Source organism: Manacus vitellinus, unplaced genomic scaffold, assembly GCF_001715985.3.
Source record: "Manacus vitellinus isolate BGI_N305 unplaced genomic scaffold, ASM171598v3 scaffold_18_pilon, whole genome shotgun sequence".
NCBI lineage: Eukaryota > Metazoa > Chordata > Aves > Passeriformes > Pipridae > Manacus > Manacus vitellinus.
In genome coordinates this window covers 10,201,657-10,216,620 of record NW_021939324.1, presented here as the reverse complement: position 1 = coordinate 10,216,620, position 14,964 = coordinate 10,201,657, and the positions used below count along the sequence as shown (strand labels likewise).

Sequence of the window (14,964 nt, the reverse complement as noted above, 5' to 3'; positions counted from 1 at the left end):
ATTTGTATTTCCTTGAATCATTAGCTGCCTATAGAGGAGTATTGGCAGGGTTTATTAAATCCCATCTACTAAAAACGAGCAGATATTAAACTTGTGTCTACACTAGAAATGCTTTAAATGTGTAAAGAAATAGTAGCACACTGTAATGACAAAGGTTATTATGGATGCAACTGTACCAGAAAAGCTCTGCTTTCAAAGGATGTAGGAATTAAATTTCCGCTGGCTACAATAAGCTATTGCTGTCAGATTCTTCTAGAGTGTTGTATATTCCCCTACTGGCACAAAGTTTAAAACATGATTTAAACCATCAAATAGTTAAGCATGTTCAGAGTTTGCTATCAAATTGCTTCTGACTTGCTATCACAATGTTGCTGCAAGTCTACTGATTAAAGAGAGAGCAATGAAAAGAGAAGTATTCAAAATGTCATGAAGTAATTGTTGAAACCCCCCTTTATTTTGTTTTTATTTTGTGTAGTGTTAAACAGAGAACTTAATGAAGAGAGAAAAAGTGAGATGAAATGATCTGGAACCACCATGGTATTGCTGTTATGAACAATCATCTACTTCATCAAAAGTGAAATAAGATAAACAGACATCAGAGAAAAATACAGAATCACCAGTGACAGAGAATGTGATGTTGTCTATAATGCTAATTTTTGCTTGCAGTCCCTTGGGTAGCAGAACAAGAATGTGTTACATGGCCTTTCCAGACACAGGACCTGACAAACTTGTAGCATTGTATGGTTCTGGTTTTGGCTTCTGCTCTGGTCCCAGCTTAATAGCGGTATCACAAAAGGTGGTGTATTCGTCCACAGTTTATTTTCAAAGAAGGCAAATAGAGATTGGAAAGAAAATCAATAAAATGGGGAAAGGGACTGACATAGAAGGAAGGAGAGACCAAGAGACTGACTGTTCAGTGTTTGGCTGCAGTTTCTGAAAGTAGCCATAACTTGTGTTTCTTCTTAACAGAATGAGGACGCCCCCCCTCTCAACCTCCAAGTGTATCATAGTGGATTACAGGACATTGGGTAATAGCACTATTGATGGTGAAGTTCTAGTTTTGAGCCCATTGCTTTTACAGATGCACCAGCAGCCTCATCCCATGAACAAGAAAAAAGAAAAGCCCACTAAACAGTTTTAGCTATAACCACTCTCATTTCTGAAGTACTACAGCTCACTGTCTTGCCAGATCATGACTTTATCCAAAGCCTGTAACCTTCTTGTCATGACTCTTCCAATAATCCTGCTCACATTATTCTAACTGCTTTTATGAAATGTGTTATAGAAAAGACTGACTCGAGTCCTCAAAGATTATCTGAGATCTCCTACATGCAGAAATCCTTACATACTACACCTCTGAGCAGAAAGGGCATGCCTTTTGTATTACACTTTGTAAACCAGTACCACTCCTGTAGGCTCAGGAGCAGCCTTTTCCCCACACTGGGCACCTGACTCATTTGGAGACATGGAGGCTGGGGGACTATTTATATCTTAGGACCACTGTATGTGATTGGGCACAAAAGTTCCCAGGCCTTGATGTTCTTTAACATATGAAAAATCTTATTGAATCAGGAATTTGCATCTGGACCATGCAAATTCAGCTGCCAGTATATGAAGAATGAAAGAAAAAAAAAAAGAATACCTATTTTAATGAAAATAACACTTTTGTTTAAAAGCAATTACTAGAAACATGCAATATTTTAAATTTTACAAAATCAAGACTTGCTTCATAGGAAAATATTTGCACGGAAAAAAATAATTAACACATGACAATGAAAGAGTGGAGAAAATTTTGGGTTTAAGGATACAATTTTTTTTTTATTATTATTATTATTTGAACCAAGACATCTAATGAATATGTATTTTAAGAGCCCAGGAAGTTAATTAAGCACATACATAAACATTTAACTTGGTGTCATGGTTTGAGATAGCCCCAAAATCCAATCCCCTAGCTCCATTCCCCCTCCCACATCTCAACCTAATGTGAGATGGGTTTTTCCAGACAAAACGCACCAGACTCAAAGTGGGGGAAAGGGAATATATTACAATGACTGTACAAATAAATACTATAACACATTATACACACGATCACAACTATCTTTACCATGACATATGTATTTACAATGGACCAGATCTCTTCTCCCCTCCAAATAAAAGTCCAGGAAGGAAAGAAGGACAGATCCCTTTCAGTCTCTGAACAGCAGCATCTTCTGAGGCAGCAGTCTGTCTGTCTTCTCCACGTGCAGCAGCTGATAGCTGGATTTCTGCCAGCACTCAGGAGGGAGGTATCCAACCTCTCTCGGCCCCATCGCCTCCAACCGAGGGGTCTTCCGTGGGCTTCGTAACCCCAGACAAGGTCATTTCATCATGTCATATCACGAGCACAGGGGTCTTCGTGACGGTCTGGTATCTCCAGGGGACTCAGCCCCTTGCAGGGCCTCTGTGCCCTGCTTCAGGCTGCCGCCTTGGCAGCAGTGCGAGGGGGGAGCCAAGGTCACCCCCTCTGCATTCCTCTGGCCGTCCCAGTCCAGCTCTGGGACGTCTTTTGAGCTTCTTAGCTCCTCTCTCTCTCTGGTGCTGCATGTCCAAAACTGCTCTCCAAAATAGGAGTCCATGTCCCTCTTCTCCAAGAGGGGTCTCAAGGGAGTTTTTTGGGGGGTCTGGTATCAGTTCTCACCCCCAGAACTCTGTCTCTCAGCTGCTGGCTCTCTTTTCCTCAGCTCTCCTTCCAGGAGTCTTCTCTGCGGTGCTGCATGTTGCTTCTGCTGCTCCTCCGGTTCAGGTCTTATCTATCCTGGCTCTCTGCCACCGTTTCTCTGGTCAGTGTTGGCTGCTGCTCTGCGCCCATGGAGAAAACATCTCCCGGCATAACTACAGACACTTAGTCCAGTCTAGCACTGTTCCAGGTCTTTGCAGTCCCCCCCAGCCAGGGGCTGGGGGGCCCCAGAGGCCCCAAGGGGCTCAGAACCCCTTCCTCGTGGCTCTACAACATGGCCACCTCTCCTCAACCACCAAACTACAACTTGTCTCTTCCGGTCTGGTTGTGGAATGTTTACATTTTTGCAGGAGCGCCCATTGGACACAACTCCAAAACTTCCAGGGGTTTCCACCCCTTGGGGTCTACCACTTTTCTTAGCCTCTGGGGGAAAACAAAATTCAAACCACTACACTTGGGTGGTGCCATGTTAGAAGATACTATTAATTTATTACCATCTCTGTTACTATCACTGCTTTCAGGAGAGATTCTCAAAAGTATGAAGTGCCATCAACTCCCATCAATTCAGTAACCAGAATTCCATTTTGGGGTTTCTAATTCTAAAAGCAACTGTTTATCAGTGGATGACTTCTTTTTTGGAAGGTTTGAAGATAATCCCTTCGATAATGTGAGTAACAAGAATAAACATGACTTGTGAGAAAAAGCTTCTAGAAAAAGATTAAGTCAATATAATACAGGAAAACATATAAAAGGAAATCACACTTAAAGCATAGGAGTAGTGAAGGAAAAATTATATCATCTGTAGAATTAGAAAACATACTATCAAAGCATGTCTGTTGTAACTAGTAATATGAAGTGGAGGAAAATTGTAGAGCCTAAGTCATTGAATGGTATTGAATAAGCAAAGGGGTTTGGGAGAGGTATGTGAATAAAATACTGAGACAAAATGTCACAATATCTAGGACTAATTTAAAAAAAAAAAAAGGAAGCTACTAAAAGGATGTGCCAAACAAATTACGTACAAGTTCTTTGCTCTCTGTGTTTTACAAAATGAAGTGCTGATGTTGTACAATAAGAAGAGAATGATGCATTTTCTAATCATACTAATGCAAGCTAAAAATAGGGAATTCTATATATGTCTAACCTTGACATACAGTACAGTATTTCTAATCTTTCAATTCTTTGATGTCTGGAATTGAGTTTTCCTAATATTCAAGACAGAAACTGGCAAAATTAATGGCTGACCAATTAACAAAACTAACTATAAATAAAGTGGTTGAGTCTCACATTTTAACAATTGTAGAAAGACTTATTAGATCACAAGAACTGGATACAACAGGCATGCGGTTTGTTTTCATCTCCACAGCTGCTTTAGGATGTGATTACAATTACGTCAAAGTGACGTGAGAGGCTTATCCTTCCTCTCACATTTTCTCCCAGCACATTTCTGTCTTTTTCCTTGTGCCTAAGCTAGCACTGAAGGGGCACGGGATCTGTGCTATGGTTAACTGTGCAATCAGCCAATGAATACCAACGAGAGTAGAAAAAAACTCCCAGAGCTACTAGTAGCAGGCATATTCTGTCTGAAAGCAGCTCAGATCACCAAGAGCCAATTGTGAAATTACACCGTACCTGTATGGTGTTAGGCAAATCCCTTCACTCACAAATTAAATCAGAAAATAAAATATTAAGCTAGATGGGATTAGTGGTAGGTCACTGGTGTACCAGTAAAGGTGGATTAAACATGGTAAGTGCTAGCCAGCCTTCTTTCAAGCTAAATATAGGAATTCTTGAGCTTCTTTGTGGAAAGATTTAAATGGAAGCAATGGAAACTGCATCCAAGACAACAAACTGCAAGTCTCAATGGAATAAAGTTATGAAGTTATAGAGTCAGAGGGTCATTCCTCAAGATTGCCTGCAAATGCAGAAGCTTTAAGAGGATTTCTTAATTGAGTTATATGTGCATCATAATAAGAAGAAAGCCTCTGGTAGAGGAAAAGCATCCCACACATGGCTCCAAGAGGGAGCTGAGTGCTTGTACTGCCACAGCACAGCATGAGCTTGAAAGGCAGACTGGATTTCAAAGCAAGGAGGTGCTGTTTGGTCCTACTGTATCCAAGAAGACAAGATCGTTGTGTATAGTCTTCATAAAGATGCCATAAAAAAGTGCCACTTCTTAATTTCCAATTTCTCCTCCAATTGAAACAGATCAACACTTTAAAAAGGGCCTCATCATTAGACCTTAAAAAGATGCAACTGAGCTTCCAAGATATTTTAAGAATACTAAATATCTGAAATTACTATGTCACAGAAGTGAAAATGCATTTTTAAAAAATATTGTTTTACTTGATAAAAAGAGAAAAAAAATCCAAAGCTTTTAAGGTACAATAGCTAACTAATTCAGACTCCTATGTGCCAACTATTATTACTAAGGGCAAAGTAAACTTGACAAATAAATAAAACACAGATGGAATCTTGCTACACCAGATAAAATTATCACACTGTGGGTTCATATACCCAAGAATATGCTGGCCAAAGGCTGATACCTTAACATCTATTGTATATACAATAATTTCTGTAGGAATTCACAGTATCTTTTATTTAGGTATTTAGAATGCAAATAATTGGCTTTGCCATGCAGAGTGTTAATATTGATTGCTTAAGCCTTCCACTTTGACAGTCAGAAGGCTTGCTGACGTGTTAGGTAATTAGCTTTAAAAGCAATACTCACTGTGAAGACTTTCTCAGGCTGACCACGAGCACGCATGTTTGTGTCATGAATTTGCTTGAGTATCATCCAAGCTTCATCATGTTTTCCAACCTAAATGTTAGACCAAAATGTAAGTGCAACATATGTACAAATTAAGATACTCACTGTAGTTTCTGAACAATCTAAATGCCTGTTATTTTGACTGGAATCTAAAAGCCTTTTGGAAAGTCATACCTCCAGCAGGAACCGTGGGCTTTCCGGCATAAAGGTCAGGGCTACCACAGAAGAGACACAGGGCAGTGCACAGACAATCACAAATACTCGCCAGCTGTGGAACTGGTAGGCAGATCCCATGCTGAAACTCCATCCTGTGAAAGAAGAAATTCACAAAATGTAGAGAAATATGGAGTATTATACTTGTTATGCTGCAGCTTCTTGGAGATGCAAAACGATGCCTATATTTAAATGAAGCCTGATTTATATATTTTCACAAATATCCATCATCTAACAAATAAAACTGCACTATGAATTTCAGCCTCTTGCATGTGACTAGTCATGCTGGAAAACAGCAGTATTATGCAGGGTAAGAGACTTCCTTACGCAGGGATGAATTTCAATTTTCTTAGCAAAATCTATATGAAGGTAGTTACATGAATCAAACAGGGACATCATCACCACACATAAGAGTACACATACAAAGAAATTGTCTTCTGTGAGGACTAGAAGAAGGGAGACTTAAAAATCTACACTCTAATTATGTTTTTTATGGAATTGTATAGCTTTCTTTATTATTAACTTTTTCTACAGAATTCATTTCAATACTTTTATTAGCAGTTTCCTGTGTGAAACTGGAAGGCTGATGGTTTAGCTTTTTCATAAAATATCTGACTGTTCAGTATATTGTGACTGGACTATTAAAATGTTACAATTGTAAGAAACCTAAGAATTTACCTTAAGAAAGAGAAAAATATTATTTGTGCGGCTACCTGGCCTTTTATTCTGGTTTCAATACAGTAGAAATTTTCAAGTAAAAATTTCAAGGATAACTTATTAAAAGATGAGTGTAAGATAAAAATAATGGTAAAGGACAGAAGAGGTTATCAGAAGAAAATGGAATCCTGGCTAATGAAAGAGCTGATGCTACATTAATCTGATATATTTCTTTGCTAACTGATTTTTCTAGACAAAAGACATAGTTAATTAAATCTGTTTGAATGTTGGTAAATAACTGCACAACATGGTACCAAATGGCCTATTAAGTAGTTCTTCAAAGGTAGCATTTATCTGTGAAATATAAAGTATATTTTGGAATGTAAAGATCCTATGCTGTGGACCATAAATAAACTGTTGGGAAAAAAAATTGTTTCTCACATTAAACTACTTACGTGTTACCATATGAAAAATACAGTCAATACATGATTTATTTTTGTTCTTTATCAACAGTTCCACGAAATGTTTTGATCAGCAGACCAGTTTTTTTTTTTTAGTCTCCTGTAAACTTTCTGCATTTCTGAAATTATATCATCTTGCTCTACAGTCTCATTTAGCACTGCCATCTTTACCTCAGGAAAAAGGGGCAAAATCAATAACAGTGTTGGTAATGATCTTGGTATGCCATATTACTTTTTTTTAAGTAAGGCTTAAAAAGACATACCTTACCCCTCTAAACTTCCCACCAACAAGTCAAGGCTGTCTAAAATTGAATGTTAAATTTTACTCCAAACTAGAACTTGGAATTTAAATTTAAGAATAAACTTTTTTTAAGAAAAGGTGTAAAAGTATACTAAAACTTACTCTTTATTGATTTTTGAATAATGCCAATTTTTGATCTTATGGAATTTCAAGTTCTAAATAATACGGGCATACATTACATCTAAATTGTTAAGGGAAGGAAATAAAGAAGGAAAGGTTTACAGTGAGTTAATGAGGCAAGTAGAAACCATTCCTGTGTTTTGGGTATTGTGTACACATTTTATTCTAATAATTAGAATCATATTCTTCATTACATAATTGAAAATATAGAACAAAATTCCTTGATGAAGAATTTGCAAAATTATTTCCTTTTGATGAAGGTAATATTTGGTCAGAGCAGTGAGTTGACCTGCCTCTCTGGACAGCTGTGCAACTGCCAGTACTTCAGGGAGGGCAGCACAGGATGAGGGTTTTCATCTCTCAGAACTTTCAGTATCAAAGTACTGGCCTTTGTTGTTATTGGAAACTGTTCTAGAAATACACAGAAACGCTGGTATAGTTAGGCAATCTGCCTTTCACTGCACTAGTTTATGTTTTGTGAGATTGAGCTGTACAAAGGGCAGTTTGCAGTAAATGAAGCCAACCTTGCTTTATACCTGTTATAAAGCAACAGCAACATTGTGTGCTCTGTAGCCAGTCCTGGAAAATGCTGGTGGTAACTTATTTTTAGGTGTAAATGAATGATACTACATATAACTAAAAGAATGAGTGCACTGTTCAACCTACTGTCATCCTGTCAACCTACAAAAGCTCCTCAAAGTATCTGAGGGACATGTCAAGTGAAAGGTTCATTACAACTTTTACTGCTCTTATTTCATCTTTTTTTTTATGTGCAGTATTAGCTGCTGCAATTTATCTTGTAATTTAATTTATCTGATAAATTAACGACAAAAGAGAATGTCAGGATTATAAGAAGAAATTTCTAGAAAAAAGAGCCAGCAGTAACACAGCTTTCTTGAGGCTGCTCCTCCCATCTCTTCCAGCACCAGCACTGGATCAGCAAAATAAACATATATTTCAAATGCAGAGCAAGTTTAGATTTATTCTTACGTTTAACACATCCTTTTTTTTTTTTTTTCCCTGGGTCATGAGCTAATCTGGAAAATGGAGCCATTAGAGTAGCTCTGAATTTAGCTCACAAAGTGGCTTTCATTCCTAGTGTATATAAGTCTTGAAACTAAATGGAAGTGTGTTCTTGGCTGTAACTCAATCTCCTTCTCCCTTCCCTGATTTATGACACAAGAGCAAAGACAGAGCAGCTCTACATGGTTGTTTTCAGTGCACTGTTCAGCCTTGCTCCCTGGCTATGCTGTACTTGAGTCATTAATCTTGAAAATGGAGGCGAGTCCCAATGTTTTATGAATTGCAAAACACTTGGCCCAAATGCATCTTTGGAATAATGTACTGTAGACCAACCCAAACCCTGTAATGACTGAGTCTGAAACTGCTGCAAGAACCTTTCTGCTGAGTACTACCCTCCTGCTTTCCTGACTGCTGGAAAAGGCCAGGTGAATCAGACATGGCAATTACTGATTACAGAAACACAGGAGCACACAGCAGACCAAAACCAAAATGTTCAAGATGTTAACCTATATATATATATATATATATATATATATATATATATATAAAATCACCAATTTATAAGTTGAATTCAATGTCAACAAAATCTTCGCTCTTCAACATGGCATTTCATCTACTCCATTATATTACTATATTAACATGATATTATAAAGTTTTTGCTACAAAGGACAGAAAAGAACATTTATCTCATAGAGGTAAACCTGTTCACACTAGGATGAATTTTATAAATGTATAATACCTGATAAGCAGCAAATATCTTCAAGCACAAGGGACATCCTCTACAGTAGATAAGTTACTAGAGAGCAGATTTATGGCAATTATTTGCTTCACTTTCCAAAATAAGGGCTGAAAAGAAACATGATAGATCTCCACAAAGTGGAGTGTTACACTAAAGTGCAGTGTGGTCAGTGAAAAACATGGGTGCCTACAGGCTCTGTATAAATACTGGGCAGCAAGTGGATTGGTTTATAAATACCAGAGGAATAAAACTGTGAACACCTTTTTAAGACACTAAAGTTGGCAAAGAAAGTCCAATCAAATACTGGGATTTTATGACATGGTTAGATAAAGACTGAGGATCGTGACAATTTTTGTTAGTCATTCAATAGGAATAAGAGGAACCAGTTTCATGGCAGTTTCAGAAATTTTCAAAAGCCAAATTTTTACAAATTTCTGTTTTTTAGTAGATCAAAGGAAGGAGTAGATGCAGGAATACACCTAAAAATTAAGGATGAAGGAGAAAGATAACAAAGGAATTTACAGGAACTCATGAACTCGATAGATTCTTCTGAAGAATCTTTAATATGACTTTATAGCTTTTCTTATTTCTGTTTTACACAAAATCTTTGGTCCGAAGTCAGCTTTCTGGCCTCCATTTTTAATGTTTCTGTTTGAAACACTTCCAGTACCTAAAAAGCGTAATTGCTCTAAATTGTCACTCGGTGGCACTGTTACTGCACTTAATACATATCACGTTTAAGAATGTTTGCAGGAAGACTTTTACTACCAAACGTTCTTGTTTTGAGAATTCCCCAAACCTAATCTAGATCAAAATTAAAAGGAGGATTAGAAATATTTTGAAGCTTGCAGCACTTTAATATTTTGTTATTGCATTTATATTTTGTCTGTCCTGGCATTACCAAGTGTAACTGTGAGAGTCATCTAGGATTTGAGCCCATACACGTTTTAGTGCTACTTATCAGAATAATGGTAAAACATCACTGAAACTTAAAAAAAAAATTAAAAAAAAATTAAAGTAAGTTATGTAACTGAGGAAGTTCTGTTAGACATTTTTACAAAACTGGATGAAAAACATGGTTTCAAACAATTGCAGAAATAATGTGTTTTCAGAATTATTCTCTGTTGTATTAATGGGAAATTCCAGTAACACAAAGTAGAACACTTGTCTTTACTGTGATTAAATTATTAATATCATATGGGAAAAGAAGTGTTATTTTTAGCCTATACAGATAGATAGATAGTCTACAAACCCACTGTCTCAGCAGGTCAGCTGCTGTTAATTTCTGCAAAAGGAATTTGGAAATGAAATAGCTGAAGCGTGACAGGTGATGATGGAGGTAACGTAAAAAAGGTGCATGGCTCTGTAGCTGATGCTATTAGTCCCTGGGAGCCTTGAGGATCACAAGTTCAATGAAAAAAGTAAGTAATAATGTTCAACAGATGCACTTAGACTCAGACTTGGTCTGCTGATACTTAAAACTGTAATTAAAAGGTATTTTCTAAAAATGCATTTCCTTTGCCACAGAGGAGTGTCTGTAGCCACAGACACTGACCACTTCTCTGTGCTGGAATTGGTATTTATCTGAAGGCCTGAGATTATCAGGTCTGTGGTCACCCCAGCAACAGTATCTTTCATTCAGATAGTCCACAAGACATCTGCAAACAGGACAGATCTTGTGTAGAAAATAGTTTGCTCTCTAATACCATAAAACACAGCACTGTAGTCCAGCTGTAGTACCTCTGAACAGTGACATCAACAATCCACTTTTTAAATGTTTCTAATACCTGCTGTAGTACTGCCTAGTTTTACTTTTCATTAAGGAGGGAATTTGTGTATACCCATACTTCAGACAATTACATGTTATGATACATGCCCAAATGATATGTCAGCCTTTCACTTTACATATAGTCTGCAGAATACAGAGATGCTAGGTTTGCTTCCTTACCATGGAAATGCTAGGGTGTGAGGTGTGATAGGGAAAAAAAGGCATAAAAATTAGTTTCAAATCAGAATATTTAGAAATGCTGGGCTGGAGGTGGGTGTAGGGACAAGGCAAGGGAAACTTGTAAGTCATTGTCTGAATGGTTTAAAATGGTCTATTTGAAATCTGACTTTTGTATGGTCCTGAAGTATAGCTGTATCGGGGTGCTGTGACTCACAGTAGCCAATATAGTCAAGAAATTAATCTTTAAAATGGCAGATGAACAGATGTAATCATATAAGAGAATTAAAGCAGTGATTCATAATAAGAGAACTGCAGGTACACAATAGTCTGGCCATAGTGTCTGTCTGATTTTCACAGATGCTAGAGGTGGAAAAGGATGTCTAATTAGTGGTCTATTTATGATAATGAAATCAGAATCTCACATTTTAATGATAAACATTAAAATATGTAAGGTCTTAAGCAGGCTGTTGCCAGTACAGATCCTAATGGAAATGGCACGTCAATATTTCACTTGAACAAAGGAAGCTGTTCTTTCTCTTCAATTTTCTTTACTGGCAAGGATACTGGACCAACTAAATGAAACAGAGATATGAGTATGACAAAATCTCTCATTATCTGTTCACATTTTATGAAGTCTAATAGGGCAGAAGAGAAGCTACACAGAACCAGAGAGACAGGACTTGCAAACTAAATTGACCATTACAAATTTTCTATGTATTTACCCTACATTCTCCTCCTCAGTGGACTATTCCAGCTATTCCCAAGTTATAGCAAACAGCGGCAAAGGAGTAAAAAGCTTTCACAAGAGGCAGCTTGTGACATTTTCAGAGTTGGTTTTGGCTCTTTCGCTCTTACTCTACAACTAGGAAAGGTAGGATAACAGGAGGATTCAGGTACAGTTCACAGAACTAGACAAATTCTCTTTTTACTCATGTAAAGTATCACTGAAACAAATAAATTTTAATCATTACCTCTATATATACAAAGCATGTTAAAAGGAACAAAAAAGGTGGTGTTGGCTAAGTAAACTTTGCAGGAAACATTCTGGTTTGAACAGCAGCTGTAATAATCAGCTGACGACAAAACAGTTGACAGGAGATGAAGATTCCTCTTCATTCCTTAAGTTATTTATCTTACACAGAGGTATACATGTTTGTTTATTCACTTTAATTCATGTCGAAAACACCACTCTCCCAAGCATCATCTAATTACATGGTAAGTTATTGGTAGTGTTTTATTATGGTTTTCTGTGTATTTATGTGCTGTATTTTTATCTATAAAGCAGTAACAGTAATACATACACAGGTTAACTCCTAATTCAGTGCTAGAAGACACCAGTAACACTGAAGAGGTGTGAAAATAAGAGAAAACTCAAAGCCAAAAGACAGAGTTTGGGAGAAGACTGTACTGTTAAAGTCCATAAAGGAAGACATGGAAATGAAATGCAGAACCATCACCCCTAAGGGGAGTAGAAAGAGATGGACATCAAATTTGTACAAAACCTTCTGCATGGTCTCTTTTTACACCTGTACCTCACTTCTAAGAGCATTAGGGTTGTTCTCCAATACACTTTTGACCCTGGAGATGTACTTGGCTGATGAGTGATTATCATCAAAGCTTTGTGAGCCTTTCCTAGATTGATCTCCTGACTCGAACTATTCATTGCACCCACTAGTATGACTGTGCATGAAAATAAGGCTGAGTAATACGTTTCACTTACAGGAAAGGAACAAAGGACATCACTGACAAGGAGTGGAGACAGCTCTGCAGGCCTCTACTTCTGTTTGTTAAAGTTTGGCCACTGAGAATTTTCCATTTTTCAAATTTTGTATTTTGGGAATTCTGAACACAGTTGCAATGTAACTATCCTATAGGACTGAAAATCTGTCAAATCTCAAAGCACTTCAACACATCATGCAACATCTTTGCTTTGATCACCTTTAAGAGTTTTGCCTCTGTCCTGAGTAATTTTGCCAGACTTCAGACACCTATTACCAGGAATCAAGTCTGAATAACTTCAACATGGCTTCATTCTGAATGCAAACATCGTTATACTCCTTGAGAAGTGGGTATATCCTCACTCATTACAGTCTCTGGATAATGAGCATAGATTTTGAAAGCTTGCCAGGGGAAATCTGCAATTTTCTGCTTAGATCTTAAATATGTGTTTCTAAAATATTCTGCTTCATGCATCCTCAAAATATCTTTCTTCCTCTCTACCTCACAGTTTATAAAATAAAAATCAGGACAAAAACTCTCCTAAAACTTATGTAAATTGCATGTTCCTGAAATTTAAAATCAGAAACACCATGTTGTAGTATAAATTAAGTAAATATGCATATTACAGGCTAGAAGGTTCTGCACTTCCCTTATAGGCACTCATGACCCTTATTCAGAGAAAACTGCCCAAGATGACTAGAAATTTATGGAGATGGACACAAGCCAACTTTTGTCCAAGGTTCAGATGCCAAACATGAAAACAGCTGTGATATGTAATCAAAAGCTCAAATATTTAATTTTCCTTTAAATGTCTGCTTTTGCCACATTCTGCACCTAAATTGGATTTGGAAAATTTTCTCCTTTTTGTCAAAGATCTGATATAAAGCTACATCATATGGCACCATTCTCAGTCCTATGGAAACCAACACTTGCTGTAAGTGCTCTGATGTAAGACTTTTATATATACAGTTGCAAACTTCCCAATGCCTTTGTAATACCACTGAGTCAGAAAAAAAATCAAAAGTAGTGCTGGGATGCAATAGGTCAGTGGTTTATGACCTTCCTGAATTAAATGACCATTAGACATTTTTCAAATGGATCTGTAAAGTGGCTAACTAAGACCTCTGGATAAAAGATTTATTTGTTTTAATTTTTTATGGTTATATGATCTAAAAGCATTCTATGAAATCCCTGCTATCAAAAACCACAGCAGTAGCTGAATTTTCTTAGCTTCACAACCAGATAAAGAGTGAGCTTAAAAACTGAAACGTGTTTTTCCAATACGAACAAAATCTATTCAGTAACTACTCTGAGCTTACAATGGAAGCTTAACAGCTACAAAAAGGGTGTTCTAAGTACTCAGATATTAAAAAAAAAAACAAACCCAAACCCAGAAACAAACAAAACCAAAACCAAAACAAAATCCCAAATAAACCAAACCAAACCAAAAACCCAACAAAAACCAAATCAAAACAAAAAAACCAACCAAACAAAAAAACCCCAACCAAAACCATGCACAAATCACCCTATCAAGAATAGGCCACCAAGGGTTAATATTTATTTGATACTACTGAAAATCTCATTACAAGGGCTGAGGCATATAATTGATCTGACTGTTTGGCTGACTGAGTCAGTGGCCCCAGAGATTTATGTACTCATGCATTTTTGCAAAGTCCTGGCTTGGGTCTGGCTCTGTGCAGCTGTTCAGTGAAGGCACTTCATAATCTGCAAAACAAAGAGGTAAAATCTGCTGGTCACAACTCTGACAACATCATAACTTAGAGGCTTGTCAGTCTAGGAAGAAAAGGTCATGTCAAGCTTTTCAGAAATGATGCTTCAAAGAGATGCAATTAATTTCAGAAGAAATGGAGGAGACCACATGTTAAAAGATGCTGCTGTCAGAGCTTCAAAATATCATGGCCAGTGTCAGCACTGAGATCGTGCAATCAAATGTCACTAAACTGTGTTTCAAACCTCGTTTCTATGACCTTACTTTTGATTTGTTGTTAACATTTCTACTTGTAGTCTCCTGCATGTACTTAGTGTTTTCCACTACTTTATTTAAGAATTGGAAAATTACTTGTGCATGAATTTTGGGCATCTGTTTGGACAGTGCTGAAGAGTACAATAAGAGTAAATCGCCAAGAGCAGACAAACTCTGCTTTTGTAAGTAGACAATGTAAAATTGTCAAATGCCCTGTGCAGCAGACATTATGAACAGAGTCTGAAAGGAAACACTTGTCTGCAAGAAAATCACTTCATATTGTTGTCCTACCTATATGAAAAATACCAATACA

At 37.1% G+C, this 14,964-nt stretch overlaps 1 protein-coding gene across 1 annotated transcript in view; it reads right to left on the bottom strand.

The window, feature by feature from the left end:
• The window catches only part of SV2C (synaptic vesicle glycoprotein 2C), a 78,410-nt gene that overhangs the window by 18,024 nt on the left and 45,422 nt on the right, over positions 1 to 14,964 (bottom strand). Inside the window, exons 4-5 of the mRNA XM_018070487.2 lie at positions 5,661 to 5,794; positions 5,448 to 5,537 (exon numbers count right to left, since the gene is read on the bottom strand). Coding sequence (XP_017925976.1) covers positions 5,448 to 5,537; positions 5,661 to 5,794 — 224 coding nt within the window. The remainder of the gene's footprint in view (positions 1 to 5,447; positions 5,538 to 5,660; positions 5,795 to 14,964) is intronic.